The sequence below is a fragment of the Zootoca vivipara genome, chromosome 12 (genome assembly GCF_965207765.1).
Source record: "Zootoca vivipara chromosome 12, rZooViv2.hap1.1, whole genome shotgun sequence".
Classification (NCBI taxonomy): domain Eukaryota; kingdom Metazoa; phylum Chordata; class Lepidosauria; order Squamata; family Lacertidae; genus Zootoca; species Zootoca vivipara.
In genome coordinates, this window is record NC_142595.1 from 17,020,893 (window position 1) to 17,048,607 (window position 27,715).

Sequence of the window (27,715 nt, forward strand, 5' to 3'; positions counted from 1 at the left end):
GTAAAGAGTCAGGGGGTGGAGCTGAACACCCTCTGAATATTGATGGGACCTGGTCCCCTAAAAGGGGGGGGCTTCAAAGTCCCCCAGCCCCCAGGAGCTGGTTCCTATGACTATAGTCCAGATATATTTCTCGACTGCAAAACAAATAGTCCTGTGCCAAAAGCACCTAAGCAGAGAATTTTGGATTTTCACATTTTGCTTTGCAAAATAAACGCCAGTTCTGGTGTAAAACAAAAAGGGAGATACTAAGTGCTCCCAAGGATTTATTTCCAAGTTTGCATGTGAGGAGGACTCACCGTTGTCAAAGTATTTGACGGTGGAATTCCGGGAGTAGCTGGGGTTGAAGTTTGCCATGAGAGGAGCAACATACTGCGTAGCTGTCAGCATCCGATGAATGACGTCCCCCATGAAGATGAAACCTGGCAAAAGAGACCAAGAGGGAGGGAGGGAGGGAGGGATTCAAGCTATTTTATGTCACCATCTACAATCCTGTTGCCTTCTTCCCCAGAGACTCCTAGGAACCCCAGGGTCGCTTTCTAGAGAGCCAGAATGCTGCAGTGACAGCAGTGGAGCAGATTCAGAACTGCTGGGGCTCTTCAGGATAGTCACAGCTACGCACCCTCACAGCCGCAACCCCTTCTAAGAGTACACAACCTTCTAAGCTTCTACAATAATCTTACAATTATACAATGATAATAATTGGGGATGTGTTGCAACAATCAATGCAGATCTCCATGCTCTGCCTTTCAGCTAGATCTACTATTTTCTGTACACATACATGGGCAAATGATTTGGAGAGTAGCAATAACTTCTCTCAGAGTGACTTCAGTTAAGAAAAAAGAAAAAATTAATTGGTTTTCAAACAAATACAAATACAAATACAATAACCATTAAACACATCTCCAGCAGTACAGCTAATGATGTTTGTTTTATCCATTGTCTCTAGACCTACGCTTACACATCTGACATTCAAACATATTACTTAACGTAACCCCTCCACTGAGAATATTGAGTGGCTGGCATAACAAGGTCTACATTTTTTTGGAAGGTGTCTCTGTTTGCTATGCCTTTAATTGTCCTCCTGTGTCTGGTGTGATGCCCAGATGTTGTATATTCTTTTTCCATATGTTCAGGGGCAGTAACTTAAAGTTGTGTTTCCCTTGAAGTTCTATTGCACACCATTCCGTGGAAACGGATGTACCTTTCCTTTCTGTATTCCTAAAGGCTTAGCATGCAGAACCACTCCTCCTCAATGTTCTGTGGGCAATAAGATTCCTGCATCGCGGGGAGTTGGACTAGATGCCCCTTGTGGTCCCTTCCAACTCTACAATTCTATGATTCCCATGCGTTTTCTCCAGAGGGACCCTAGGAGTCAATCCTCAGCGGCTGACTCATCTCCTGATTGGCTCCAATGGGCACAAAGGGTGAGAAGACTTATTCTCAGTAGTTAAAAAGGCTCCCCTTTCATACTGCTGATTGGACGGCTCTCTAGGGCAGTGGAGATGGGAACCCTGCTGCAGATTGGTGTTCACACATACACACACACACACACACACTACTCAGGACCATTCTATTTTTCATTCCCACTCAGTTATGAAGCTCATTAGGTGACCTTAGGCCAGTTGCCTAACCTCCCTGACAGGGTCGTTGTGGAGAGCGAGGGGAGAGGAACATGTACCCTCTGTCGCATGCCTCAGAGGACAGTGCAATGCAATGCAATAAGTAAATAAAACCCACTTTGCTAGCCACCAAACCAAAGACATCAATGCTCTGGTGGGAGAAGGGGAGGGGAGGTGGGTTTTGTTCAGTGGCAGCGTGGAGACATAAAATCATCAAGCGGACTGCCTTGCTCAGCTTCGAGGCAAACCTTTCAAGGCTCGCTGCTGTGCTGAAAACCTAGACTGCAGGATCTCAGAGCAGAGGGGGCAAGCCATTCCGATCCTCAGAGCTAGGCTAGCAGCACAGCTGCTGCCAGCTGGGCGACGGAGGGGACAGCAAGGAAGGTGGAGAAACAAGAAGTTCCAGTAAACACCGCAGATAGATTCCAGATGTCTCCGCAAGTGGAAGCGCAGGAGGTCAACAGAGGTCAGGAGGGGCAGCAGTCTGTGTGGGATGCAAAGGGTTAAGTGCAGTCAAGTCACAACAATCCCTAGATAGTCCACTTGGAGGACTGAGGAGGAGGATATGACTAAGCGTAGTTTCCTCTTCCTTCACATGCAAATGAGTTGAGGAAGTGGCAGATAAATCCCGAAGGAAACAGCCATTTTCCCTCTCTTGGACCAGACCTCTTGGACTACACACATCTTAGTGAGTCTCTCCCTCAAGGCCTCCAGCCTAGAGAGAGAGATGAGATGGAGTCTCACTTCTTATAAGTGAACTTCACAATGTATATATTACCTTTTAACTAAGCAAGTCTACCTCTTGAGTGTGCTGTACCTCGAGATGCTTGTAAGTAAACATCTTTTATACTTTTAAGAGCATTGTGTTGTGTCTTTTCTTTTAAGAGGGAAAAAGGGGAAATACCAGGAAAATACACTTTATTTTAGTGGCTTAAATCAAGCCTGCGCAAACGTTCTTCTGCTGTGTATTTTGCAAAAAGGGGAATGTTTTACTCTGCTAAAGTTTTGTGCTTGCTAGCGCAAGCGGGGATAGGATATATTAAACAATATCTCCTCATCCACATTCCTGAACATTCCCACATAGGGTTATTGCGGCCCAGAGTTGCGTATTTTGTGTATTTTTGAAGGATTGATTTGGATTGTGATTTTGAACTCTGTAGGATTTTTCCAGTTAGGATTTCCTGGTTGAGCACATGGTCTCTTTGTTCTGCAGTGTGCTTGGGGGATTAACTACCCCTCCCCTCCCTCAGAGTTTACAGCACTGAGAAAGCTCAGAGGTAGTGAAGATATTTTTGAGATTTTGAATTTGATTTTTGAAAGATTTTTGAATTTTGGAAATTTTTGAAGTTTTAAGATGGCAAGCTCCAGTTTTGATAGTGAGGCAAGACCAAGTTTTATGCTGCTGGATGACAATAATTTTGTGCAGTGGAAGCAGCGCGTTTTAGTTTATCTTGCTGCTAGGCGTGTTCTGCAGGCCATTAAGGAAGAAAAGCCTACAGGAACCGATGCAGAAGCTTTAGCTAAGATAGAAGCTTGGAGTATTAAAAATGATGAAGCCAAGCACATAATTTTGAGCAGTTTGAGGAATGAGCATCTATCAATGATAAATTTTGAAGATGATGCATCTAAGATCCTAGAGGACATTGAACGCATTTATGCACAATCTACAGAGAGTTCCTATAGATACTTGTTGGATAAGTTACTCAAGTTGAAGATGAATTCTAGAGAAGAGTTTACAGAGCATTTTAAGAATTTTTCTGAGATTGTTCAAAGAATTGCCCTTACTCCCAGAGCCTTTGATGATGTGACTAAAGTAACGTTTATGCTTGCATCATTGGGACCTACGTTTGCTCCATTTAAAAGTATAATGGATCACACAAAGGATTTAACTTTTAATGAGCTTATCAACCATTTAAGAGAGGAATGCAGAGATAGCCTTGATTCTCAAGAAAGGAATCCAAGGAGGAAGGATAGCAGCTATGCATCCAAGCATTTTGGAAAGTCCAGACAGACATCTAGAGAAATAATTTGTTTTAAATGCAATGGGAAAAACCACATAGCAAGGAACTGCAAGAGTCAAAATGGGGATAAAGTTGAATCCCACCCCTCAAAACCACAAGGTGTTAAGAAGGGGAGTCATGAGCAAACCATGTTGATGCAGGAGAGGAGTTTAGCTGTCCAGGATTGTGAAAATAAGCGCAATAAGTGGATTCTTGACAGTGGAGCGAGTTCTCATTTCTGTTATGAAAAGGAGTATTTTAATGAGATTAATGGGGATGAAACCTCTGAAATTGAGATTGCTGATGGCAACATTGTAAAGGCAATTGGTTCAGGAACTGTGAATTTGAAATTCAACGTAGATCATGAAACAATTAATACTAAGATAACTGAAGTTAAGTTTGCACCAAAGCTTAATTGCAACTTACTCAGCGTGTCCAGTTTGGACAGGAAAGGTTTTAAAATTACATTTGAAAAAGGACAATGTATTGTGACTAAGCATGATGAAGTTTATGTTCAAGGCACACTAAAGGATGGTGTATATGAGCTTAATGTTTCAGAGAACCAGCAGAACCAGTCTGCAAAGGTGGCGCAACCAAGTCAAAAGGACGAAGGAAGTCTGGATCTCTGGCACAAGAGACTTGGACACAGAGACACCAACGTTATTCTGGAACTACAGAAAGGTGATCTTGTGAGAGGTCTGCAGGTAAAGCAAAGCAACACAAATACACCAACATCAAAATGTATAACTTGTGTTAGTGAGAAAGCAACTAAACCTTCTTTCCCACGTTGTGCAGAGAAGAGAAGCACTAAAGTATTGGACATTGTCCATACAGATCTATGTGGACCAATGAATGTGTCTTCTCTAGGAGGTAATAAATATATTTTGATATTTTTGGACGATTTCTCGAGATTCTGCGTAGCCTACTTTATCAAGGAGAAGAGTGAGACAGTGGAATTGTTCAGGGACTATCTTAACATGGTCAAGAACAAGTTCCAGCGAGCCCCTTCCATTTTAATGTCCGATAATGGTGGGGAATTTTGTTCACATGAGATGCAGGCCGTCATGGCTAGAGAAGGCATATCACACGTGACCACAGTTGCCTACACACCCCAACAAAACTCAATTGCAGAGAGGAAATTTAGATCCATTTTGGAAATGACAAGGTGCATGCTAAAGGAAGCTAACTTGTCACACAGGCTGTGGGGTGAAGCGGCTCGTTGCTCAGTCTATCTTCAGAACAGACTGCCCACAAAAGGCGCAGAGCGCACACCATTTGAACTTTGGCATGGAAAAGCCCCAAATTTGTCACATATACGTGTATTTGGAAGTTTGTGCTACTATCATGTGCCCAAAGAGCACAGACACAAACTTGATTCCAGAGCGAAGGCAGGGATCCTAGTTGGGTACGCTTCTGGAGGAAAAGGATATAGAGTCTTGGATCCGCAAACTGGCAAGACAAGTTCGCAGCATGTAATTTACTTCGATGAGCAAGGCAAAGTTGATACAAAGGACACTGCCATTGATTGTTCCAAGGAGCCACAGGATGAGGAATTTGTGATTTTTCCTTTTGAACCAATACAAAGTACTAATCCAACTTCTAGTGTCGTAGCACCCCCTATAGGTGACACCCGAGAAGACGTGGAGGTCCAGGCCCCTGGCAGCACCAGAGACGAAGATGATGACGAGCAGCTGTATGGGGATATGCCACTGCTGGAGGAGGATGAGGAAGCTGATGCGGTCGAAAGACCAGAGGTCAGACGCTCATCCAGAACCAACAGAGGTGTTCCACCATTACGGCTGTCCTACCTTACAAGGTCGGCGTCTCCACAGGAACCTTCCAAATGGGAAGAGATAGAGAGGATGCCACCAGATGAAGCCAGTCTCTGGAGGAAAGCTGCTCAGGAGGAGATAGATGCACTTCATCGGAACAGGACCTGGACACTCACAGAACTACCTCCTGGTAAGGAAGCAATTGGAAGTAAATGGGTGTTCAAGGTTAAAAAGGGTTCAGAAGGGGAGGTGCAACGCTACAAAGCTAGGCTTGTGGCACAAGGTTTTTCCCAGAAGTATGGAGAGGATTACGATCAAGTGTTTGCACCGACAGTTCGATACAGCAGTGTCAGACTACTTTTAAGTATTGCAGCATCTAAGCAAATGTCAGTTTACCATATTGACATTGCGACAGCTTTTCTTCACGGCGAAATTTCTGAGCAGATTTATATGAAGCAGCCCAAAGGTTTCATTAAACCAAATGAGGCACATCTAGTGTGCAAGCTGCAGAAAGGACTTTATGGTTTGAAGCAAGCAGCGAGGGCTTGGAACCAGAAACTCCATGAGATGCTGGTGCAGCTTGGGTACAAGCAAGGGACTGCTGATAAGTGCTTGTACACCAAACAAAGGAATGGACAGTTTTCGTACATTTTAGCCTTTGTTGACGACCTTTTAATTTCTACGTCAAATGAGAAAGACTATAAAGACATAGTCAAACACCTCAACAGGGAAGTAGAGGTCAAGGAACTTGGAAAAGTGAAATACTACTTGGGAATTCAAGTTGAGAGAGAAGAGGATGGATCGTTCTTACTCAGCCAAAGGCAAAAGATAACTGAACTGATTGAAAGCATGCAGATGCAGGACGCACACCCAGTTGCGACACCGATGGCCACAGACTTCTTGAAGAATCAACAAGGTTCGAAGTTGCTGCCAAACAACACGCAATACAGGTCAGCGGTCGGCAAACTTTTGTATTTGGTTACCACATGCAGACCTGACCTGGCAAGTGCAGTGGGGATCCTAAGTAGGAAAGTAAGTTGTCCCACTGAGCATGATTGGGCTGGAGTTAAGAGGGTTGTTCGTTATCTAAAGGGAACCATGGACTGTAAATTAAAACTGCCAGCTGTCAGAGACCCTAAACTGCTTGGGTACACTGATGCGGATTGGGCTGGGGACAATAAGGATTATAAATCCACAAGTGGCTATGTTTTTATGTATGGGGACGGAGCTATTGCATGGGGCAGCTATAAACAGAAATGTGTAGCTTTATCGTCCACAGAATCTGAGTACATTGCGGCTTCGGAAGCTTGCAGAGAGATCCCCTGGCTGGATCAGCTCCTGAAGGACTTTGGCGTGCCAAGAACGGGACCTGTCAGCTTGATGGAGGACAATCAGAGCAGTATGAAGCTGACACAAAGTGAAAAGTTCCTTGCACGCACCAAACACATTGGGGTCAGGTACCACTACATACGCCAGGTGATCGAGGATGGACTTGTTGAAATGTGTTACTGCAACACTGACCAGATGACTGCAGATGTCCTAACAAAGCCCCTGCCAAGAGAGAAGTTCCAGGATCTTCGTGGCAAGCTGGGACTCTTGGGTGGTTGATTAAAGTTATTTATGTATGTTTTTGTGTATGTTGTGAATTGCCTGAGAAGGGGTTTTTGTGGGATGCAAAGGGTTAAGTGCAGTCAAGTCACAACAATCCCTAGATAGTCCACTTGGAGGACTGAGGAGGAGGATATGACTAAGCGTAGTTTCCTCTTCCTTCACATGCAAATGAGTTGAGGAAGTGGCAGATAAATCCCGAAGGAAACAGCCATTTTCCCTCTCTTGGACCAGACCTCTTGGACTACACACATCTTAGTGAGTCTCTCCCTCAAGGCCTCCAGCCTAGAGAGAGAGATGAGATGGAGTCTCACTTCTTATAAGTGAACTTCACAATGTATATATTACCTTTTAACTAAGCAAGTCTACCTCTTGAGTGTGCTGTACCTCGAGATGCTTGTAAGTAAACATCTTTTATACTTTTAAGAGCATTGTGTTGTGTCTTTTCTTTTAAGAGGGAAAAAGGGGAAATACCAGGAAAATACACTTTATTTTAGTGGCTTAAATCAAGCCTGCGCAAACGTTCTTCTGCTGTGTATTTTGCAAAAAGGGGAATGTTTTACTCTGCTAAAGTTTTGTGCTTGCTAGCGCAAGCGGGGATAGGATATATTAAACAATATCTCCTCATCCACATTCCTGAACATTCCCACAGTCTGGGTTGAGGCAGAATAGATTTTCAGAAGAAGCGATGGGGGATGTGACTCACACTTGCTCTGCGATCCGCCCGTTCTCGTGAACACAGAAACATACAGAGCTGAAGCTGCCTTATACCAAATCGAATAACTGGTCCATCTAGCTCAGTATTATCTACACTCTCCATAAGGGAACATTCCCAGCCATACCTGGAAATGTTGGAGACCAGGGGGTCAGCAACCTTTTTCAGCCATGGGCCGGTCCACCGTCCCTCAGACCATGTGGTGGGCCGGACTATATTTTTTTTGGGGGGGGGGGGAATGAACGAATTCCTAAGCCCCACAAATAACCCAGAGATGCATTTTAAATAAAAGCACACATTCTACTCATGTAAAAACACAAGGCAGGCCCTACAAATAACCCAGAGATGCATTTTTAAATAAAAGGACACATTCTACTCATGTAAAAACACGCCGATTCCTGGACCGTCTGCGGGCCGGATTGAGAAGGCAATTGGGCCGCATCCGGCCCACGGGCCTTAGGTTGCCTACCCCTGTTGGACCTTCTGTGTGTGTAAAGCAAGTGCTCGTCCCCTTCAACGTGGGCAGCCTGCAAAGTGCCTTGGACATAAGGGATGCCCTCTGGTCACCATTTGCCAGCCTTCTCTTTCAGCCCCTCCTTCCAGAGCTTCTTGAAGCATCTCAGAATCATGGAATTGTAGAGTTGGAAGGGACCACGAGGGTCATCTAGTACAACCCCCTACTATGCAGGAATCTTTCACTCAAAATTGGGGCCCAAACCCACGACCCTGAGATTAAGAGCCTTTGTGCCAATAGGCTGAGCTTGGTAGTAGGGCGGTCACTTTTGCATTGTGAGTGAGGAGCTGGGCATACAGAACTTGCACACAATGAATAGATGCAAGAGCAGAAATTATTGCTACGGTTTAAATAGAAATACAGTGACTTCTCTCCATAGAATGTGACCAGGTGACCAGGGTGCCCACCAAGTCTGTTGTCCAGGTTGCTGATGGGCAATGTTAAAAGGTCCCTCCTGCCCTCCCTTCTCATGGTTCTTTATCTCTAAGCCAGTGTTTCCCAACCTTGTGCCTCCAGCTGTTTTCGGACTACAATTCCCATCATTCCTGACCACTGGTCTTGCTAGCTAGGGATTATGGGAGTTGTAGTCCCAAAACATCTGGAGGCACAAGGTTGGGAAACACTGCTCTAAGCTGGACTTGGACTGGCCAGCTTTTCAAATAGAGGGCTGTCCTTGGGGGAAAATAGGACACACAGACACCCTACTTGGAAGGAGTGAGAATAATTTCCGGTAATTATCAATTTGCTTTCCTTCTAGGCCAGGAGAGTGCAGCCTTCCAGCTGCTGTTGGACTCCACCTCCCATCAGCCCCAAACACCATAGACCAGTGACAAGGGGTGATGGGAGTTGTAGTCTGGAGGGTCACACTTTCCCCAATGTGGAAAATCCAGGCCAGGGCACACAAGAAAGAGAAATAAATTATCATATTGCAGGTTCACTTCAGCGTCCCCCTCAACCACCGCTTTCCCCCCATTTCAGGAAGCAGAAATATAGAGCCTAGTCCTGCTGGAAAGGCAACAGTGAGATTGGCCGGAGTGGGGCAAAACCAGGCCCACACTTCCCACACAAAGTGGCTGCAGTCCAAGCAATTAGGGTAAAGGAATGGGGATATCACAAAGGACGTTGCCACGTTGCTTCTAATACTTTTGCTATCGCCACTCCTCACCCCCCTCAGTATTCTGAAAATCTTTGCCCAAAAAACATCATCCCTTAAACCCAATGTGGTACCCAGTGAAGCTCACCTCCGGTTGCTATGGTGACTTGCCGCAGGTAATGCCCATAGAAGGGGAAGTCAAATGATAGGATGACTCTCTGTAGGAGGATAGATGGGAATAACAGCATTAAGGCAGGAGGCTTGCTGGGTGATAATGTTGAGCATGTTCACGACCCCAAATTTCCATAGGGTTCAAGATCAAATGGAGGAACTTGTAAGCATACAAATATAAGCTTGTGCATTAAGGGAAGGGAGGACGGAATCCAGATTCTGTGCCAAGAAAAGCCAGTAATTAAACTATATGCTTGCAAATTAAGCAGATGTGCATGTATTTACCTATTGGCACAATTTATTCTGCTTCTGCTCATCACAGAGAGGGGCAAGGAGCTTTGCAAAATACGGGGGTTGCCCAACACCCCAGCCCCTCCCCTGGCTTCTGAGAATTTGTCAAGAACTGCAGGTATATTTTCCAGCCCATCTTTGCTGCCCATGAGGGTTAGGAAATGCCCTTTTATTATGTATATAAAAACGAGGCTGAGATTCTTAAGGTGCTGAATCCTACACTTGTATGAGGCTTTATTGGAAGTATAGCTCACATTCCCGGGGTACAGATTTCGTTGGCAGAGGGCAAGATGTTGGCACAAATGGGCTCCCCTTCTCAAGACGAAACCCTTGATGGAGGAGTTCAACCCTCGTGTGCATTCATTTGTGCAAATAATAACTGATCCAAAAAAATCATAAAACTATTCCCCCCAACTTGCAACACTTTATTCTCCATGTATTCCCCTATAATAAAAAAGGGTCTATTGTTATATGCAGTCTCCACCTCCCTCCCCTTGGACGTTCATTTAATTTTAAGCTTTCACTCAAAATATTTGAGAATATTTGATCCATTTGGATGGAGGGGGAAAGGACAACTCAGCCAAGATATCCGTGTAAGTCTGTGTTTATGTAAATGTCCCACAAAAAAACACATGGTGTCAATTCAAACAGCACCTGCACAACATGTGCTAATAATGCTTACAGTGAAGATAAGCAATCTTTCTGTATTTTTATTTTCTGTTCTGTTCAGTACCTCTCCAGGATGTGAAGAATATTGTTAATTAACCTTTCCAGTTAAGGTTTATGTCCGCGCTATGTTGTAGTAATACAATTTGTATCGGATTATTATAGTTCCTCTACTTCTATCGCGTGTTAGAGTGCTTCAGTAAACTGCTTTGAGCACAAATGTATTTGTAGGAAATTAAATAAACTGGCTATGACTGTGACTAAGAGTTTATGAGTTTAGAAAAATCAATGGCCAAGGCTATAGAATTCTGTGAGACGCCTGCACAATTGCTGATTTATGTTGCTGCTGCAGTTATAAGATAAGCAGATGTTTTAGGATTGATTTGATGGTCAAACCTCATAGGAGCTCAGGAATGGCTAGTTAGCAGCATGGTGCTAAACCAGGCATCCCCAAACTGCGGCCCTCCAGATGTTTTGGCCTACAACTCCCATGATCCCTAGTTAACAGGACCAGTGGTCGGGGAAGATGGGAATTGTAGTCCAAAACATCTGGAGGGCCGAAGTTTGGGGATGCCTGTGCTAAACCATGGTTTGTTCAAGTTGCTTATTTAACAAACCATGAGTTAATCACAAGTTGTCCTACAGACAATCAAAGAAACCATGGCTTGTTTCCAACACGCCACTTGTTTTCCAGCTTCTCTTCCCTTGTGCTTTTGTAGTTAGGAGAGTGTCTGGGTGGCATCATCAAACAAACCATGGTTAGGAAAGGGTGCTGGTTTTACACGTAATACTACGCCATGATTAAAATAAACCAAAGCTCATAAATCAACAACGAATCACACTTCAACATCCAGTCATGTCTCACACTTGCTAAACCATAGTTTAACAAACCATAGTTTAGTGTTTTGTGTTATGTGCAGAAATAGCTGCTTTCCCCTATGCTGATACAGCAGTTAAAATAAGGAGATGTTCGCATTTCAGCCCTCTTTTTTTTTTAACATAGGTGGAGGTAGCCAAAATATGACGAGATGGTAAAGGTGAAAAAAAAAGGTAAAGGACCCCTGGACAGTTAAGTTCAGTCAAAGGCGACTATGGGGTTGTGGAGCTCATCTCACTTTCAGGCCAAGGGAGCCAGCGTTTGTCTACAGACAGCTTTCTGGGTCATGTGGCCAGGATGACTGAACCACTTCTGGCACAACGGAACACTGTGATGGAAACCAGAGCGCACGGAAACGCCATTTACCTTCCCACCACAGTGGTACCTATTTATCTACTTGTACTGTTGTGCTTTCAAACTGCTAGGTTGGCAGGAGCTGGGACAGAGCAACGGGAGCTCACCCTGTCGCAGGGATTCAAACTGCCAACCTTCTGATCAGCAAGCCCAAGAAGCTCAGTGGTTTAGACTACAGTGCCACCCACTCCCGATTTGAATAGATGAAATGTTTTTCAGTCAGCTTTTCCCTGCACTGTACAATTTCATCTATTTTCTATCAAAATCTTGGACCCTAATCACGGTTTGAAGGGAAAAGTGGCTGGAAATGCAATGGCAGGTTGTTGGTACCAATGGATACATAGATAGGTAAGCACATAGCCAACAAACGGGCAGGGGAAGAGAGATGCTCACCGAGGCTTGCCTATGCGTATTGGAGAGGATTCCATGGACTTTGACTTGGCTCCTGTTGGCTGCTGTAACTTCTACCCAGAGTTCCTTGGCTCGCGCTTCACTCGGACCGTACGTTCGAGATATATAGTAGTTGTGGTTGTCTTCCTGAGTAGAGAGAAACAGTTGTGGTAACTACAGGGATAAGGCGCACCCATTGCCAAAGCGGTTCGTCTCCCATTGAAACATCCAGATGTGTGTGCGAGGGTGGGCAGATAAAAAAGAGGCCAGGGCTCCTGTACCTTTAACAGCTGTGTAGAATTTCAGCAGCTGCAGATTGCATTAAGAGTTTGCAGAAGCCTTGTCTTCTTCTGCATCAGGCTACCCTAATGTTGCACTCTTCTAACCACCTCCCATAATCCCAGGAAATATATTCCATGTATTTCTAATTATTCTATGTAGTTCTCTATTCCATCCTCAGGAATATCTCTGCTGGGATAGGGTGAAACTTCTGTGTGTCCAAGGGGAAACTGTTGTGCATGTCTATTTGGAAGCTGAGTTCCATAATAATAATAATAATAATAATAATTCCATGAGACTTACTCCCAGACAAGTGTGCATAGGGTTACAGGGTTAGTTCCACATCAGACCAGTCCAAAATCAACTCATACCAGCTGCTATCAAACAAAGTTTTATGAAGCCCTTTATGGGAATTCTATGGTGCAATTGCCAATGACTATAAATATTCTGACATGGTTTACGTAAACGTTTTCTGATGTTGAATTGTAAAACTCAAAAAAAATAAAAATGAAATTCCAGCAGAGGTTCCAGCTGGTTCATGTGTTAATTGACCTGGCGGGCCCTAAGAAATTTTGCTGCCCGAGACCAAGCTCCCCAGTCCATGCAATGGAATCCGACCAAGTTGGCAGCTGTTATCTTATTTCAACACTGGTGGTTGAGAAGACACCCCTCAGTGTGCCTCAGGGCATCAGGCTAGCTCAGGGACTCGGGGAGAATGGAAGAATGCCCCACTCTGCCTAATGGTAGGGATGGCCCTATGAACAGGGCATCAGAATAGAACTGAGGCCTGACCCACCCATGCGGACACATCATTTGACCACCATACACTTTGATGTCCGGCAGGTGGAAATGTGCGAAATGATTCCATTTTTAAAAAAGGTGGGGGGAGGTTGTACCCAGTGGTAATCCAACTCAGAGTAGACCTACTGAAGTTAATGAACATGACCAACTCTGATTCATTCGTTTCAATGGGTCTGCTCTGAGCAGGACTAGCATTGGATGCTACCCACTTTGTTTGCGGTGATGAGAAAAGAAAGGGAAGTTTTTTATCTGTGTGGTGCAAATCATAGCTTGATGTTGCCTTTGTCCAGTGGTGAAGACCTAGAGGAGTGGCCTGGTGGTTAACAGGACAAAGGGTGTTCGCTGGGGCTGATGGGAGTTGTAGTCCAAAGTACCTGGAAGGCACCAGACTGAGGACGGCTGGCCTACAACTATGAGCAGGGACTGCTACATGGGGCTCCACTGTTTGACGCTGCTCCTTTAAATGGCTTGGGGGCAGAGAATGAGAGGCAGAAAAACAGAAAATAGCTTCCATTTGTGTGATCTAGTTATATCTCCCAAAGAGACCACTTTTTTTTCAAACCTGGTGATGGGGAATAGGATAGGAATTCTATTTATAGAGAAGCATTTAATGTGGAAAGAGGTTCTCCCCTCCCCCCTCCATATTGTTTTTCAGCAAATCACTCTCTTTCCCTGTAATAATGTGCGGTGGAGGAGGAAACCTAATTTTCTTGCTCTTGGAGGAAGGGTGGAAGGACCAGGCTCTTTCCTTTTGAAACAGACCTTCAGTTGCTCCATGATCATCCTCTACCACTTGGGACTGAATTGCTGGGATGCTCTGGTTAACTCTTTCACTACTCTACAAAGCTGAATGGATAGCTTTATTTGAGGATGCAGAAACAAAGAGCAATACTGGCTTGAAGACAGCTGGTGTAGCATTCATCCAAAACAGGCAGCTCTCTACTCCCGGCCTATTGCCTCTCCTCCCTATTAGATTCCATCCATGTGACACCAGTGTTACAAAGAAGTAGACCAGGTGTCGGAACGCTGTGGCCTCCAGATGTTGCCTGACTCCAACTCCCATCAGCCCCAACAAGCATGGTTGATGGCCAGGTAAGTTGGATGTCATAGTTTAGCAACAACTGGAGGGCCAAGTGCTCCCCTCACCTGAACTGGATGGTGCCTCCCCTCCCATTTATTTCTTAACATTTGTATTCCACCTTTTCACCATCAAGCTCAGGGTGGCGTATGTTGATGTGAATGGCACTTATCTCCAACGTAGGTTAGGCTAAGGCAGTGATTTGTCCTAATGGGCTTCATGGCTGAGTGGAGTTTTGATCTTTCCAGGCAAAGTTCTAAACTGGTGTTAACCTATAAAGCTCGGGAGACCAATATCCTTTGGAGCACCACTCCCAATATGAAACTATCCACGTTGGCCTCCATCTGAGGCAATTCTCTGGGTTCACTCTCTGGGGGCGTTTCGGAGGGTAGCAGCAAGGGACAGGGCCTTTTCAGTCGTGGCTCCTCACTCGTGGAATGCTCTCTCCAGTGAGGCCCTCCTGGCACCATCATCAACATCCTTTCAACACCAGGCAAAAACTTTTCGCTTCTCCCAAGCACTTGACAGATCTTGACAAGCTGCTTGATTGCCTTTTGGGTGGTGTGTTCTTGCGGCTGATGTTTTTGTTTTTCTGATTGGTTTGTGTGTATGAGTTATTCATTGGGATGGTTTCACTGAATTGTATTTCACACGTTATGCCTTTGGGGCTTTTAACTCAGTCACTTAGAGACTCTTTTTTTTTTAAGGTTTAACTAATAAGCCAAACAACCACTACTCCAATTCAAAATCATCACAGTGGGTTAGGCCAGTGGTCCATTTGGCAATCAGTTTTCCAACAAAGACTGGCTATGTGATCCAGAAAGGTGAATCAGCAGGGCCAGAAGAACCTGTCCACCCATTATCCAGCCATTAGCAATCCAAGGTTGAGAAACCTGTGGTCCAGTGGCAGAGGAAGAGAAGTGTGGGGGGGAGCGCACTGCTCCTGGGACGTGCGCCAGCCCCACTCCCATCTGTTCTCCGCCCCCCGGTGCTAGAGCATGAAGCTCCGCCACTGCTGTGGTCCTCCAGACATTAGTAGACACAGTCATCTATCATCTGCAGACAATGCAGGCCAACAGTCAGGTATTGTAGGTATTGTAATCCAACAATGCCTGGAGAGCCCCATCACTGTGGTATCACTGAATTGGAAGGGATCCCCAAGGGTCATCTGGTCCAACCCCCTGCAATGCAGGAATCCTGCCCACAGTCATCCCTGGGTGGGCTCAAACTACCAGCCTTCTGGCTAACAGCCAGATGCACTAACCCACTGCACCATTTCTCAAAGTGGAGATCGTGGGCAGGATTCACCTAACAAGTATGGTTGGCAGAGGCCCTGCACAAGATCTTCTGCTTGCACGATGGGGCTTCCCCACCACCACCACCACCCTGTGCCCCCCCCCTGTAACTGGCAAACAAAAATGTGTGTACTGGTGGAACATTCAACATAGTCCAGCACTGAATTCTTTCCTCCACTTCTAACTATCATGGCCAATAAGTGTCTGACACACCACTCTTCCAAGTTTTCATTAAAAGCCATTTGTGTTTGCAGCAAGCACAATTCCCTGTGCAAGTGAATTTCCTGGGCTAACAGCACACGACATCAAGAAGTTCTGCTTTTGTTTCTGTTCAACTTGCTTGTTGTTAAAAGATTTCAGGAGCTGAACCCAAGGTTATTGGGTTGTTAAGTGTGGGGTTGTTATTATTTTGAGTCAGAACGGTTCCCTTCTCTCTTCATTCTTCTAAACATATGGTTTTCCTCTTCCCAAACAGGATTTTGGACCCACACTATCACCCTGGGTCATCAGTACCCCCTTTGACTCCATGTTGCAAAGAGGTTCTGCGGCTGAGCTCCGGCTGAATTGAAACACCATCCCAGCCAAACTTTGTCTTGGAATGCCACCAACAGATTCATGTGGCCTTCACAACAGGGTCTGATCTGCCATGAAGGATTTCAGCCTTTGGCTGCTGTTTTTTTTTTAGCCTGACTCCAATTTTGTTGGGAAAGGGTGTACGCCGCACAAACCCAGAGGCTCTCTTTTCTTTGCTACTACTTCACACATTCAAAGCTACGTCCTAGCTCTCTCTCTCTCCCTGCAGATTCTAGTTACAGGTAGGTAGCTGTGTTGGTCTGCTATTGAAACAAAAATAAAAATGAAATAGAAAAATTCCTTCCAGTAGCACCTTAGAGACCAACTAAGTTTGTCATTGGTATGAGCTTTCGTGTGCATGCACACTTCTTCAGATACACTGAAATAGAAGACTGCAGATTCTGGGGGTTAAGATCTGGGAAGAGCCTCTGCTCAGATGAATAGCTTGAGTTATGCCTGGTGTTATAAACATTTTAAGATCTTATGTATATTAAATGTTGTTGTTTAGTCGTTTAGTCGTGTCAGACTCTTCGTGACCCCATGGACCAGAGCACGCCAGGCACTCCTGTCTTCCACTGTCTCCCGCAGTTTGGTCAAACTCATGTTCATAGCTTCGAGAACACTGTCCAACCATCTCGTCCTCTGTCATCCCCTTCTCCTTGTGCCCTCCATCTTTCCCAACATCAGGGTCTTTTCCATAAATAGATGTTCATAAATGTACCAAGCAAACACATACAAATATGTAAACCACATGTCTGAAACCCACAGAAAAGTCCTGAAACAATTTTCTCTCTCCCAAAATGACCTCAAATATTTCTCTGCAAGGTTGAAGGAAATGGGAAATCTCCCCATTGTCTCTGTGCTCACAAATCCAACCTTAAGGGCACATTTAAGGTATGATTAGGGTGAGTCTGTGAGATAAACAACAGGCACTCAGGATTCTGTTTTAGACTGCCCCCAGTGATGTATGTACAGTATGATGTATTGGGGGAGGTGGTCCTGGGCTACACCCCTTCTGTGATGTATGTATGATGTTTCTGGGGGTGGTTTGGAGTTTGAGAGTGGGCAATTTCAAAGTCTATATAAGGGCGGGCACACCTTTGTTCTGGGTCCCTCTCCCCCTTGTGTGTGTGTGGGGGGGGAGCACCCTGTTGCAACAGCTTTAATAAAGATCAGGCTTACTAGCTGTTTTGCTTCTCAACATTCTCTGGTTGGTCTCTGTTATTTTCTCCTACCGATAGAGAACCTACAAAAGGACTCTATAGGGGCTCTTGGGTACCCCATAAGGGAAAAGGAGCAGGTTTTTTTTCTCATAACACTGGTCTGTGAGGTGGGAGACGAGCCTTGCTGGGAAGGGCTTCAGCATTTGTGAGATGTCAAAAAGGGTGCTTGGATAGTCATCCTCGCCACCCATAGTGGCCCATTTGCTCCTTTGTGTGCACAAACACACACTCACAAAGCTCCCAAATGTGTTCTCAATAAAATAAGTGAGGGAAAACAAATGAAAACAGCAAATGCCAGGGATGGGTGGACTTGGCCGCTTTCACACTTCAGCATGCGGTCCATCATGACCTCATCCCTGGATCACGACTATGTCCCAATCCGCCACCTTGACTTGGTTACAGCAGGAATTAAGAAGAGGAGAGAGAGAAAGAAAACAAGCAGAGGGGAGGGGGAGGAAATCTAGGGAAAGCAAGATCATTAAGGGAAAATAAGGTAAAGTCTAGTTATGTTATCTAGCTGAAAAAGAATATAATCAGTTCTTTCCCCCTGCAAGGCGTCACTTAACAGGAATCCTCCAGAAAAAGCAAGGAGATTAGGGTTTCTATGCCGGTCAAAAGACTGGAGCTACAAAACAAGTTAAAATAACCTCTTATCACACAAAAAAAATGGAATGGAAGGTTCAGCTGATGCAGAGGCATGTAGAGTTTCTGCTCCCAGGCCTGACAAAGAGTTCTGTGAAAGGCAAAAGCTTGCACAGACTGTATCAAGCTGATTCAGCAAAGGACGTAATTTGATACCTGTGCAAAGTAAGATGAATTATTCGCTATTCCATTAACATAGATATAGCTCAGTCGGTTAGAGCATGGCGCGGATGATGCCAGGGTTGCAGGTTGCATATTCCTGCAGCTGCATATTCCTGCATTGCAGGGGGTTGGACTAGATGACCCTCAGGGTCCCTTCCAACTCCACAATTCTGTGATTCTGCGATTCCTCCTTAGACCCCCTCTGTTCCTTTGTTTTAAAGTGCATTCACCTCTGCCAGGTTAATATCAATACGTGTACACATCGTACAATTAAAGCTCCCAAAGAATCCTGGGTATTGTAGTTTAAGCCTCACATACAGTGCCATTCTTCTAGGAAAAGAGATGCTGGAACCCACCATGATGTCTTATAATGGCAATAGTGTGCAGCCCACCTGAGAGGTGCCGGAACTTAGTTCCTGCGAGTTTGGGGTGGGATGGGGGGAAGCCCTGCTCACAGAGTTTTAACTCCCTTGACAAACAACAGTTCCTAGGATTCTTGGGGGTTGGGGATGCACTTAAGTGTGCTTTAAATGTCTGGTATATATACAGTATGCACCCCGTGTTTATAAGAAGCAATGTCAGTGATGAGGGTGAAAGATGAGTGGGAAGCGGGGTTTGCAAAATGGCTTGACCTTCTCTTGGCTCCTGGGGCACCTCGAAAAGCACCCACGGCGGGTCCTTCCTCGAGCCTGAGTTTTCATTTCACTACAGCGGGATCACATTCATCCAGTGCTTTACCAGCTGCACTGGCTCCTGGTGGAGTACAGGGTCAAGTTTAAGGTGCTGGTCTTGACCTTTAAAGCCCTATGCGGCTTGGGACCCTCGTACCTACGGGACCGCCTCTCCTGGTATGCCCCGCGGAGGACCTTAAGGTCCACAAACAACAATATTCTGGAGATCCCGAGCCATAAGGTGGCTTGATTGGCCTCTACTAGGGCCAGGGCCTTTTCAGTATTGGCCCCAACTTGGTGGAACGCTCTTTCACAGGAGACCAGGGCCCTGCGGGATTTGTCATCTTTCCGCAGGGCCTGCAAGACAGAGCTGTTCCGCCTGGCCTTTGGGTTGGACTTAGTCTGACCCCTGTGTTTTCCTCCCTCATGGCTTGGATTTGTGGACTACTTAAAATCAGGCTGCATTTTAAACTTAAATTTTAAATTTTAATACTGTATTTTAATCTGTATTTTAATCAATTGCTTTCTATGTTTTATTGTAATTTTATTGGTGTGAGCCGCCCTGAGCCCGCTTTTTGACTGGGGAGGGCGGGGTATAAATAAAAATTTATTATTATTATTATTATTACATTCAAAGGGCTGTGTCGTTTCAAAAAGCGACAACATACAGGAGAGGGAGATTGGGGTAAGTCAGGAGAGAAAAGCAGTGGAGCGTTGGAACGGCAGCAGGACTGCGAGTGCAGCAGAGCAGGACCCAAATTTAGTAATGAAATAAGAGGCCCTGGTTTCCCCCAAAAGAAGCTATAATCAGGGTCTTACCAATGTTACACCCATGAAGAGGCACATCACACACACCATACTTGCATCCAACCTCCTACTCCATTCTGGGGAGACACCCATTGGCTTCTCAAACCACCCATCGCTGAGTTCCACTTGGCAATGCCTGCTTGGGAGACACTGGCATGCTGCCTCTGCCGATGGCTCAGCAAAGGCTGCTGAATTCTGCTCTGAGCCAACACCCTCGGGCAGCAGCCAAGGCCTCCTGGGGTGCCGTTGCATCCAGCATAAATTCCCTCCTCCTGTTTTTCTCCCTTTCAACCAGATCTAGCGATAGGAACTTAGGTTTGGCTTTTTTAAAACATCAGGGCAGATTTCTTAATCCTAAAAAGTGTCCAGTCACGGTGACAAGCTGGACAACAAATGGAGTTTGTTCCTGGTAGCTTTAAAAGGGCCAGGGGAAAAGGTCCACCAGGCATTTATTAGAGATGTTTTAAGTTTAGGACATAATGAAATTATGTGCAGAACGCTATCACTTATTCTGCTTTGGGGACTCCAATTGGAATAGATTAGAGATGTCTTCTAGGCCTGCCAACTTTTAAACTGTCAGTTGCAAGAATGAGCAGAGGATAATCTTCATCTCCATGAACCTGCCCTTCAATTTATGCTATCTTAAGAGGCCCTGCTCTGCATCCCACCACCCAGGCAGGTGTGATTTGTGCAAATGTGGGACAGGGCCTTTTTGGTGGCAGCCCTAATTGCAGAATCCCCCCCCCCCAAAGGAAGATAAGATGGCCTTTCTCTGCAGGTAGGAGGATAATAACTTTTTTGCCCTGCCAGGCTTTGCATAGGTTGAATTCAGACTAAGATAGTTGCACAAGGTCACATCCACACCTTATATTTGAAGCATACACCTTCTCCAAAGAATCCTGGGAACTGTAGTTTGCTCAGGGTGCTGGGAATTGTAGCTATGTGAGGTGTAAACTACAGTACCCCATTCACTGGGGGGGGGTTTGCCATGTACGTCTAAACCACTGAACCTCTTGGGCTTGCTGATCGGAGGGTCGGAGGTTCGAATCCCCATGAGCTCCCATTGCTCTGTCCCAGCTCCTGCCAACCTAGCAGTTTGAAAGCACGCCAGTGCAAGTAGATAAATAGGGACCACTGCGGTGGGAAGGTAAACGGTGAGGGCATGGATGTCTTCACCTAATGCACATTACCTGATTTGTCTCCCCAAACTTACAATGCCCCTCCCCATGCCAGCTAAATTAAGCTGTCACCTGAGCACGTGCAATGACTGTCTCAAATGTATGCACCTCAGCTTGACCGTGGCTTATGTTTTCAGGTCAGATGGAAGCCGGTTTGAGGGGGAATCCATTAAACAGCAATTATTTCTCAAGAAACTACAAGATGGCAGCAACACAGGGGAGCATGCTAGAGCACACAGCCATCATGTCAGATGCATGGGGTGGACTAGTCATTAATTCCCAATGAAATCAATGCAACTTGACTAAGTTGTCCCATTGTTTTGAATGGGAACGAAATCCAATTAACACAGTCTCTAGCCCAATGCTTTTCAATGCTGTGGTTTTGCTTTTCTCTTCTTCTTCTTCTTCTTCTTCTTCTTCTTCTTCTTCTTCTTCTTCTTCTTCTTCTTCTTCTTCTTCTTCTTCTTCTTCTTCTTCTTCTTCTTCTTCTTTTTGGTGGGTTGAATGTTCTTTTCAAATGTATTGTTGCTTTATTTATTTATTCATTCATTCATTCATTCATTCATTCATTCAATCATGCCTTGGAGCAGGGATCAGCAAACTTTTTCAGCAGGGGGCCAGTCCCCTGTCCCTCAGATCTTGTGGGGGACCGGACTATATTTGGGGGGGGGGAATGAATTCCTGTGCCCCACAAATAACCCAGAGATGCACTTTAAATAAAAGCACACATTCTACTCATGTAATCCGACCCCCGGTCCTTAGTTTGCCTACTCATGCTCTAGACCAGTGTTTCCCAACCTTTGGTCTCCAGCTGTTCTCGGACTACAATTCCCATCATCCCTGGCCACTAGTCTTGCTAGCTAGGGATGATGGGAGTTGTAGTCCAAAAACAGCAGGGGACCCAAGGTTGGGAAACCCTGCTCTAGACAATGCACCATCCTCCAGGGGCCACATGTCAGCAGTGGACATGGCCAAACATGGCCCACACTCTTGCATGTGCGTGCAACACAGGACACTCACACACAGAGCCCCTCATCATACAATCATAGAGTTGGAAGGGGACACGAGGGTCATCTAGTCCAACCCCCTGCAATGCAGGAATCTTTCACTCGAATCCATGACCCTGGGATTAAGAGTCTCATGCTCTACTGACGGAGCTATGTAATTCATGAAGATTGGCTGAAGAGAAGGGTTATCTAGGGCTGGCTCTAGGTGTAGGCTGGGTGGTGCAGGGCGCCAGGGCACCGGCCCGGTAGGGGGGCACCGTGCTGCGCCCTGCACCCGTCCACCAGCCGCGCCAAGAAACGGGGCGGAGCGCGGGCACCGGAGCGATCTCGGCACCACGGCGCCAGGGTGCGCGATACGCTTGAGACGGCCCTGGGGTTATCACCCTTCAGCACTCATCAAACGATCGGCGGGTTTGATCTGGGGTTGGTTTGCAGCAAGGCAATGAATGGGCTGGGAAGGGAAGTTTAACCCCTGCCCTGCTCAGCCCAGCACTATATCTGCTTTCTCTTATCATATCGCCACCACCAAAAGGAATGGGGTGTTGAGGCAGGAGGTGTCATAAAAATTTGCTTGTGGCACTGGACCAGGCCTCTGCATTGGGGTTTGGCCACTCCTAATGTAGACATTGTACTTTATATCAGATGCACGATTTGCTTTGAGCCTGTATCCCCCATATACTTCCCCGATGCATAGTTACCGCAAAGGCCACATTTTATCCAGTGTTTCCTAAGACGATTATGCCAAAACACTTCCCTTTGTTATATAAGCCCACTGAAAACTCCACGCCAAGGATATTTTTGGTCACATTTCATTGAACATAAAACTTTGTTTTGTTCTCTGCCGTTCTGGTCCTAAGGGACAACTTAGACAAGTCATTGGAAATGTTTACATTTATATATATATATAAAAATAACCAACCATATGGAAGGTTATATTACGATTGTGGTGCTGGAGGAGGAGGAAGAAGAGGCCACTGTTTTGCAGTTCCAGAGTAGGATTTGGGGGGCGGGGTAGATCTGGGTTCAAATCCCCACTCTGCTATGAAGCTCTCTGAGTGACCTTAGGGCCAGATACTTTCTCCCAGGCTAACCTACCTTAGAGGGATGTTGTTGAAGATAAAAAGGGCTGCAGCGGTGAAATCCTTCGGATTTATTAGCTGCCCTGAAAGCGCTTGTGGGTAAAGGCAGGATAAAAGTAAATAAACGGATGTCATTTTCTCAGCCTAATTAGGCCACACCTGAAATAGGATTCAGAAGTACAGTATCGCTGCCTCCGACTGTAGAGGAATAGCACAGAGCTATTGTGGCTAGTAGCCACAGACAGCCTCTTACCTCCATGAATTTGTCCGCTCCTCTTTTAAAGCCATCCAAAGCCACCCCTGCCTCCTGTAGGAGTGAGTTCCACAGTTTAACTATATGTTGTGTTTAACTAATGATCCTGTAATGGTCTGATGGCTGGCAAGAAGAGGAAACGTGGAGACCTTCTGCTAAGACCAGTTGTGGGAAGGTTCGTGCCCCTCTGTGATGCGTTGGGAAATGGAAGGGCTTAGGAGGTTCTTGACTGAAGCAGCAGAGAATTCCCCCGGGTGGCTCAGATCAATGGCGCATTGCTTATGCGCTATGGAATTAAGAGCGTGAGCCGTGCCTAGATGAAAGGGGAGCGAATTCTAATGAGTTAAAATCAATACAGAAGCACGCTGGGTGGGTAGGGGGGAGGACCTGCGATGCACACTTCAGTAGTGTGGCATCATAGCTGCGAAGTTTGCACACTCTTAGCTGCCAGCAGCTGGTGCAGAAGGGGAGAGAGGCTGCTTGTGCTCGCTCAGCCTGATTTCAAGGCATTATCGCTTGCTGTGGGGCGGAGAGATGTGGGGGGCCTGAAGTGTTGACATGCCTGCACAGCTAGGGTTTCAAGCTCACAGCAATGGGTCTTCCGTATGGGGGGAAAGGATTGCCGGTCCTTTTCAACCAGCCTCTGCAGCTGTGCCTTGAGCAAGAGCTGCTGGATCAGCGGAAATTAGCAGAAAGATGGAAACAAGGCCGCCCTTTAAAAGCGCTTTTAGTAAATGAAAATTCAGTACTCCTTTTGGCTCTGGAAAGAGTTCCTCCAAGGCATTGGGCCTAGGGATTCATTTCCCCCCCCCAAAATATATATAGTCTGGCCCCCCACAAGGTCTGAGCAGTGGCAGAGCTTCATGCTCCGGAACTGCGGGGTGGACAGCAGGCGGGGCGGGGCTGATGCGCATCCCAGGGGCGGGGCAGGGCGTGCCGCCTGCAGGGGCGTGGCATGCTGCCTGTGAGGGCATGGCGCCCAGTGCGGGTGGGGGGGCAGCCGCAATGGCACCCCACTGAGATCGCGCTGCCGGGGGCGGTGCGCTCTCTCCGCACACCTCTTCCTCCGCCAGTGGGTCTGAGGGACAGTGGACTGGCCCCCTGCTGAAAATGTTTGCTGACCCCTGGTCTAGAGTGTTGGGACTAGGACCTGAGAGGCCACGAAGCTCACCAGGTGACATTTGGGCCAGTCACTAACTCTCAGCATGAACAGGGTTATTGTAAGGATAATACAAAAAGGGGGAGAAGCACACAAGACACTCCTTAAATGAAAGATGGTGGCAGTAGTACCGTAGTAGTAATAATAAAATATATTTTTAAAGTTAGTTGTCCCTGGCCTGCTCTGCATGATATTATTGGGGGGGGGGATTCCTCTGGATTATATCCTTGCATCTCTTCCAGGCTTGTGATCCTGTATCTAGTAAGTGTTAGAATCTAGTAGAAAAGGCTGGTGAACCTGCCATGCTGGTTCCTTTGTTAAGGTAATTACTTTAGCTGGTCACTTACGGTAAGTGCATCTCAACAAATGAGTTAGGTTGCAATCACTACAACCAAGTGACTGTGCTCTCCGGGGCTTAATGGGTGAGCCTTCCCCCCACCCCCTCACCTAGTTCCTAGGTTGTGTGTGAGAACGCTGAAAAGCTGGATGCTAGAAGCTGGAAAGAGGGGGGGGGAGAGATTTTTTGCTCCCTGCTGGATCCAAAGCTGTGACTATTTGAGAAGTGAGATCTGTTGGGGTCTTAAAGCTACAAGCCCCTCTATCCTATGCTCAGGTTTTATATACAGTACGTGTAAATAAAGACATATACAGTGCTTTTTTTTCTTTAAAAATGTTTAGGGGTACTCTCATTTTGACTGAAGAAAATCACCATTTTATAGTTCAAATCAGGAAAAATAAATACAGTGAATGGACAAAAGTACAAAGATTCACAAAATGTTTAGGGGTATGCATACCCCTGCATAACCCCCCCCCCAGAAAAAAAGGACCGGACATATTTATTAAAGGTACCCCAGTCTCTGCTGATCTTCATCCTTAAGGAAACCAAGTCCTGGGAAGGCGCTTGGAATAAAGGGAGCCTCTCGCTGCTCAGAGATTGGGGTGATGTGCAGCAATCTCTTCCTCAGTGGTACCTCTTCTCTGCTTTTCCTACAAATATTTGCTACACTTTGTTTAGCGACACAGCATCAAAACAAGGAACATTCCTGTGTGTATATGCGGGGGGGGGGGGTTCAGAACAATGCCAAGTGAGTGACAAGAGATGTTTCCTTTTTTCCTGGCTGTTGTGCTGCCCTCTCCATCTGCCGAACAATTTTGGGGAAACAGAGAGGTGGGAGAGACAGAACTGCTTACTCAGGTAGTGGGCAAAAAAAAGGGGCCCCAAGGCAGCTCACAAAGCTTAACGCAAATAAAATAAAAAAATTCCTTCAGTAGCACCTTAAAGACCAACTAAGTTTTTATTTTGGTATGAGCTTTCGTGTGCATGCACACTTCTTCAGATACAGTGAAATGGAAGTTTCCAGGCACTTATGTAGAGAAGGGGTGGGGAGGGGTGGGGATGGGGAGGGGGGATCACTCAGAAGGGTGGTGGAAATGGGTGATTGACTGACTGATAGCTGTTGATGACCGCAAACGACTGCAAATGGTTTTGCATGAAAAAGCAAGGGTTGAGATGGCTGAAGATCGCTTATCATGTATAATGAGATAAGAACCCGATATCTCTGTTCAAACCAGGTCCCTCCATGGTTTTGAGCTTGGTGATAAGTTGCAATTCAGCAACTTCTCTTTCCAGTCTATTTCTGAAATTCTTTTGTAGTAAGACAGCTACTTTGAGATCTTGTATAGAATGTCCTGGGAGATTGAAGTGTTCTCCTACTGGTTTTTCTGTCTTCGGGTTCCTGATGTCAGATTTATGTCCATTTATCCTTTGGCGTAGGGTTTGGCCTGTTTGTCCAATATAGAGAGCTGAAGGGCACTGTTGGCATTTGATGGCATACACAATGTTAGAGGATGAGCAATTAAATAGTCCTGAGATGGTATGTTGGATGTTGTTGGGGCCAGTAATGGTGTTGTCTGGGTGTATGTGGCAGCAAAGTTGGCATCTGGGTTTATTGCAGGCTCTGGTACCAGTGTCCATGTTAAGTCTGGTGGTTGTATTATTGTGGGTGAGGAGTTGTTTAAGATTGGGTAACGCAAATACAAAACGCAAGCAATAAAATGCAACTTAAATTCTTGTAAGTCTTAAGACACCGAACTCCCAATATCTTTAAAACATACACAAACACAAATACACACACACAAAATAAAATAAAAGTCAAAGTGACACCGCACTTTGGTTCAGAATTGACCTGGGGGGCTGCCAGTGGCTGATCCCTGCCCCATCTGACCCAAACACGGTTTTCACAAAGTAAACAAGGCTTACTCAAGTCATAAAACTTTCTGCCCAACTGACACATCCTTGGCTTGCATGCTGTTCCCTATATGTGACACTCACCACAATCTGTGTTTCATTGTCCGCCAAAGTGTCAATAGCCAGGCTCCCGCCAATTAAATCTTCGCTGATCCGAGTCCTCGTGTCTCTTGGCGAGGTTTCCCGCGTCTTTCGCTCCCAGGAATGAGGTTCTATCCCAACCGTGGAGACATCTCTCTGGGTCCAAGCTGTAGGGAGAGGAAGAAAAGTGAAGAATGATTTCTTAGCACCAAGGACACAATCCACACAATGCCCTGTGAGTCCTTCTGTCTATCTGAATTGTGCCCTTAAACTCTGATACTGTCTCTTGGTTGCCTGGATGGAAAACACAGAGAGAGAGAGAGAGAGAGAGATGTGTGAGGCTGTCTACAGAAATGACCCTGCTACAAACCTTCCTTCCCTGCCAGCCAAACCTGGGTGCATTAAACGCCCTTCATTGTCAAAGGACCCTCACTGATCCACATGAGATTTACAGGGGCAGATAGATGCCTCTTCATCCCCCCCAAAAGCTGCTGCTTTCTTCTTTAGGTCTTCCTTTGTGCATGGCTTTGTGGGGCAGGTTGTTGCAGAGATATAATTCCTTCTGTTTCCAAACTTCCGAGGAGATACACAGATGTACAGTATGCTAGAAAATGAAAGGCGCAGGGCAAGAATGGCTGGAAGTATGTAATCACTTAGGGTGGGTGGAGGGGAGGGTGGTGGGATGCTGAAAAGATGCATATTTTCATTTGATGTATGCTAGAAAATGAAAGGCGCAGGGCAAGAATGGCTGGAAGTATGTAATCACTTAGGGTGGGTGGAGGGGAGGGTGGTGGGATGCTGAAAAGATGCATATTTTCATTTGATTTGATGTTATTAGAGGAGATTTTATTTTATTTTTTCTTTATTTTTTATTTTTCTGTGTGCAATTGAAAAATTGTTTTTATGTTTTGCTCTTGTTTTGTTCCCATTTCTATTTAATCCTTTTTTTTTTTTTGTGTTTATATGATTTGTAATGTTTCTATTTAATCCTTATTTTTTTGTTTGTGTCTATATGATTTGTAATGTTTGAAAGTAAACAAATAAAGAATTTTTTTAAAAAAAACTTCCGAGGAGAGTGCTGGGCCTTATGTAGCCTAAACAGGACCACC

At 45.7% G+C, this 27,715-nt stretch overlaps 1 protein-coding gene across 1 annotated transcript in view; it reads right to left on the minus strand.

Moving 5' to 3' along the window:
* The window catches only part of PLXDC1 (plexin domain containing 1), a 62,848-nt gene that overhangs the window by 21,167 nt on the left and 13,966 nt on the right, over positions 1-27,715 (minus strand). Inside the window, exons 2-5 of the mRNA XM_035134960.3 lie at positions 26,610-26,773; positions 12,074-12,217; positions 9,470-9,539; positions 297-419 (exon numbers count right to left, since the gene is read on the minus strand). Coding sequence (XP_034990851.3) covers positions 297-419; positions 9,470-9,539; positions 12,074-12,217; positions 26,610-26,773 — 501 coding nt within the window. The remainder of the gene's footprint in view (positions 1-296; positions 420-9,469; positions 9,540-12,073; positions 12,218-26,609; positions 26,774-27,715) is intronic.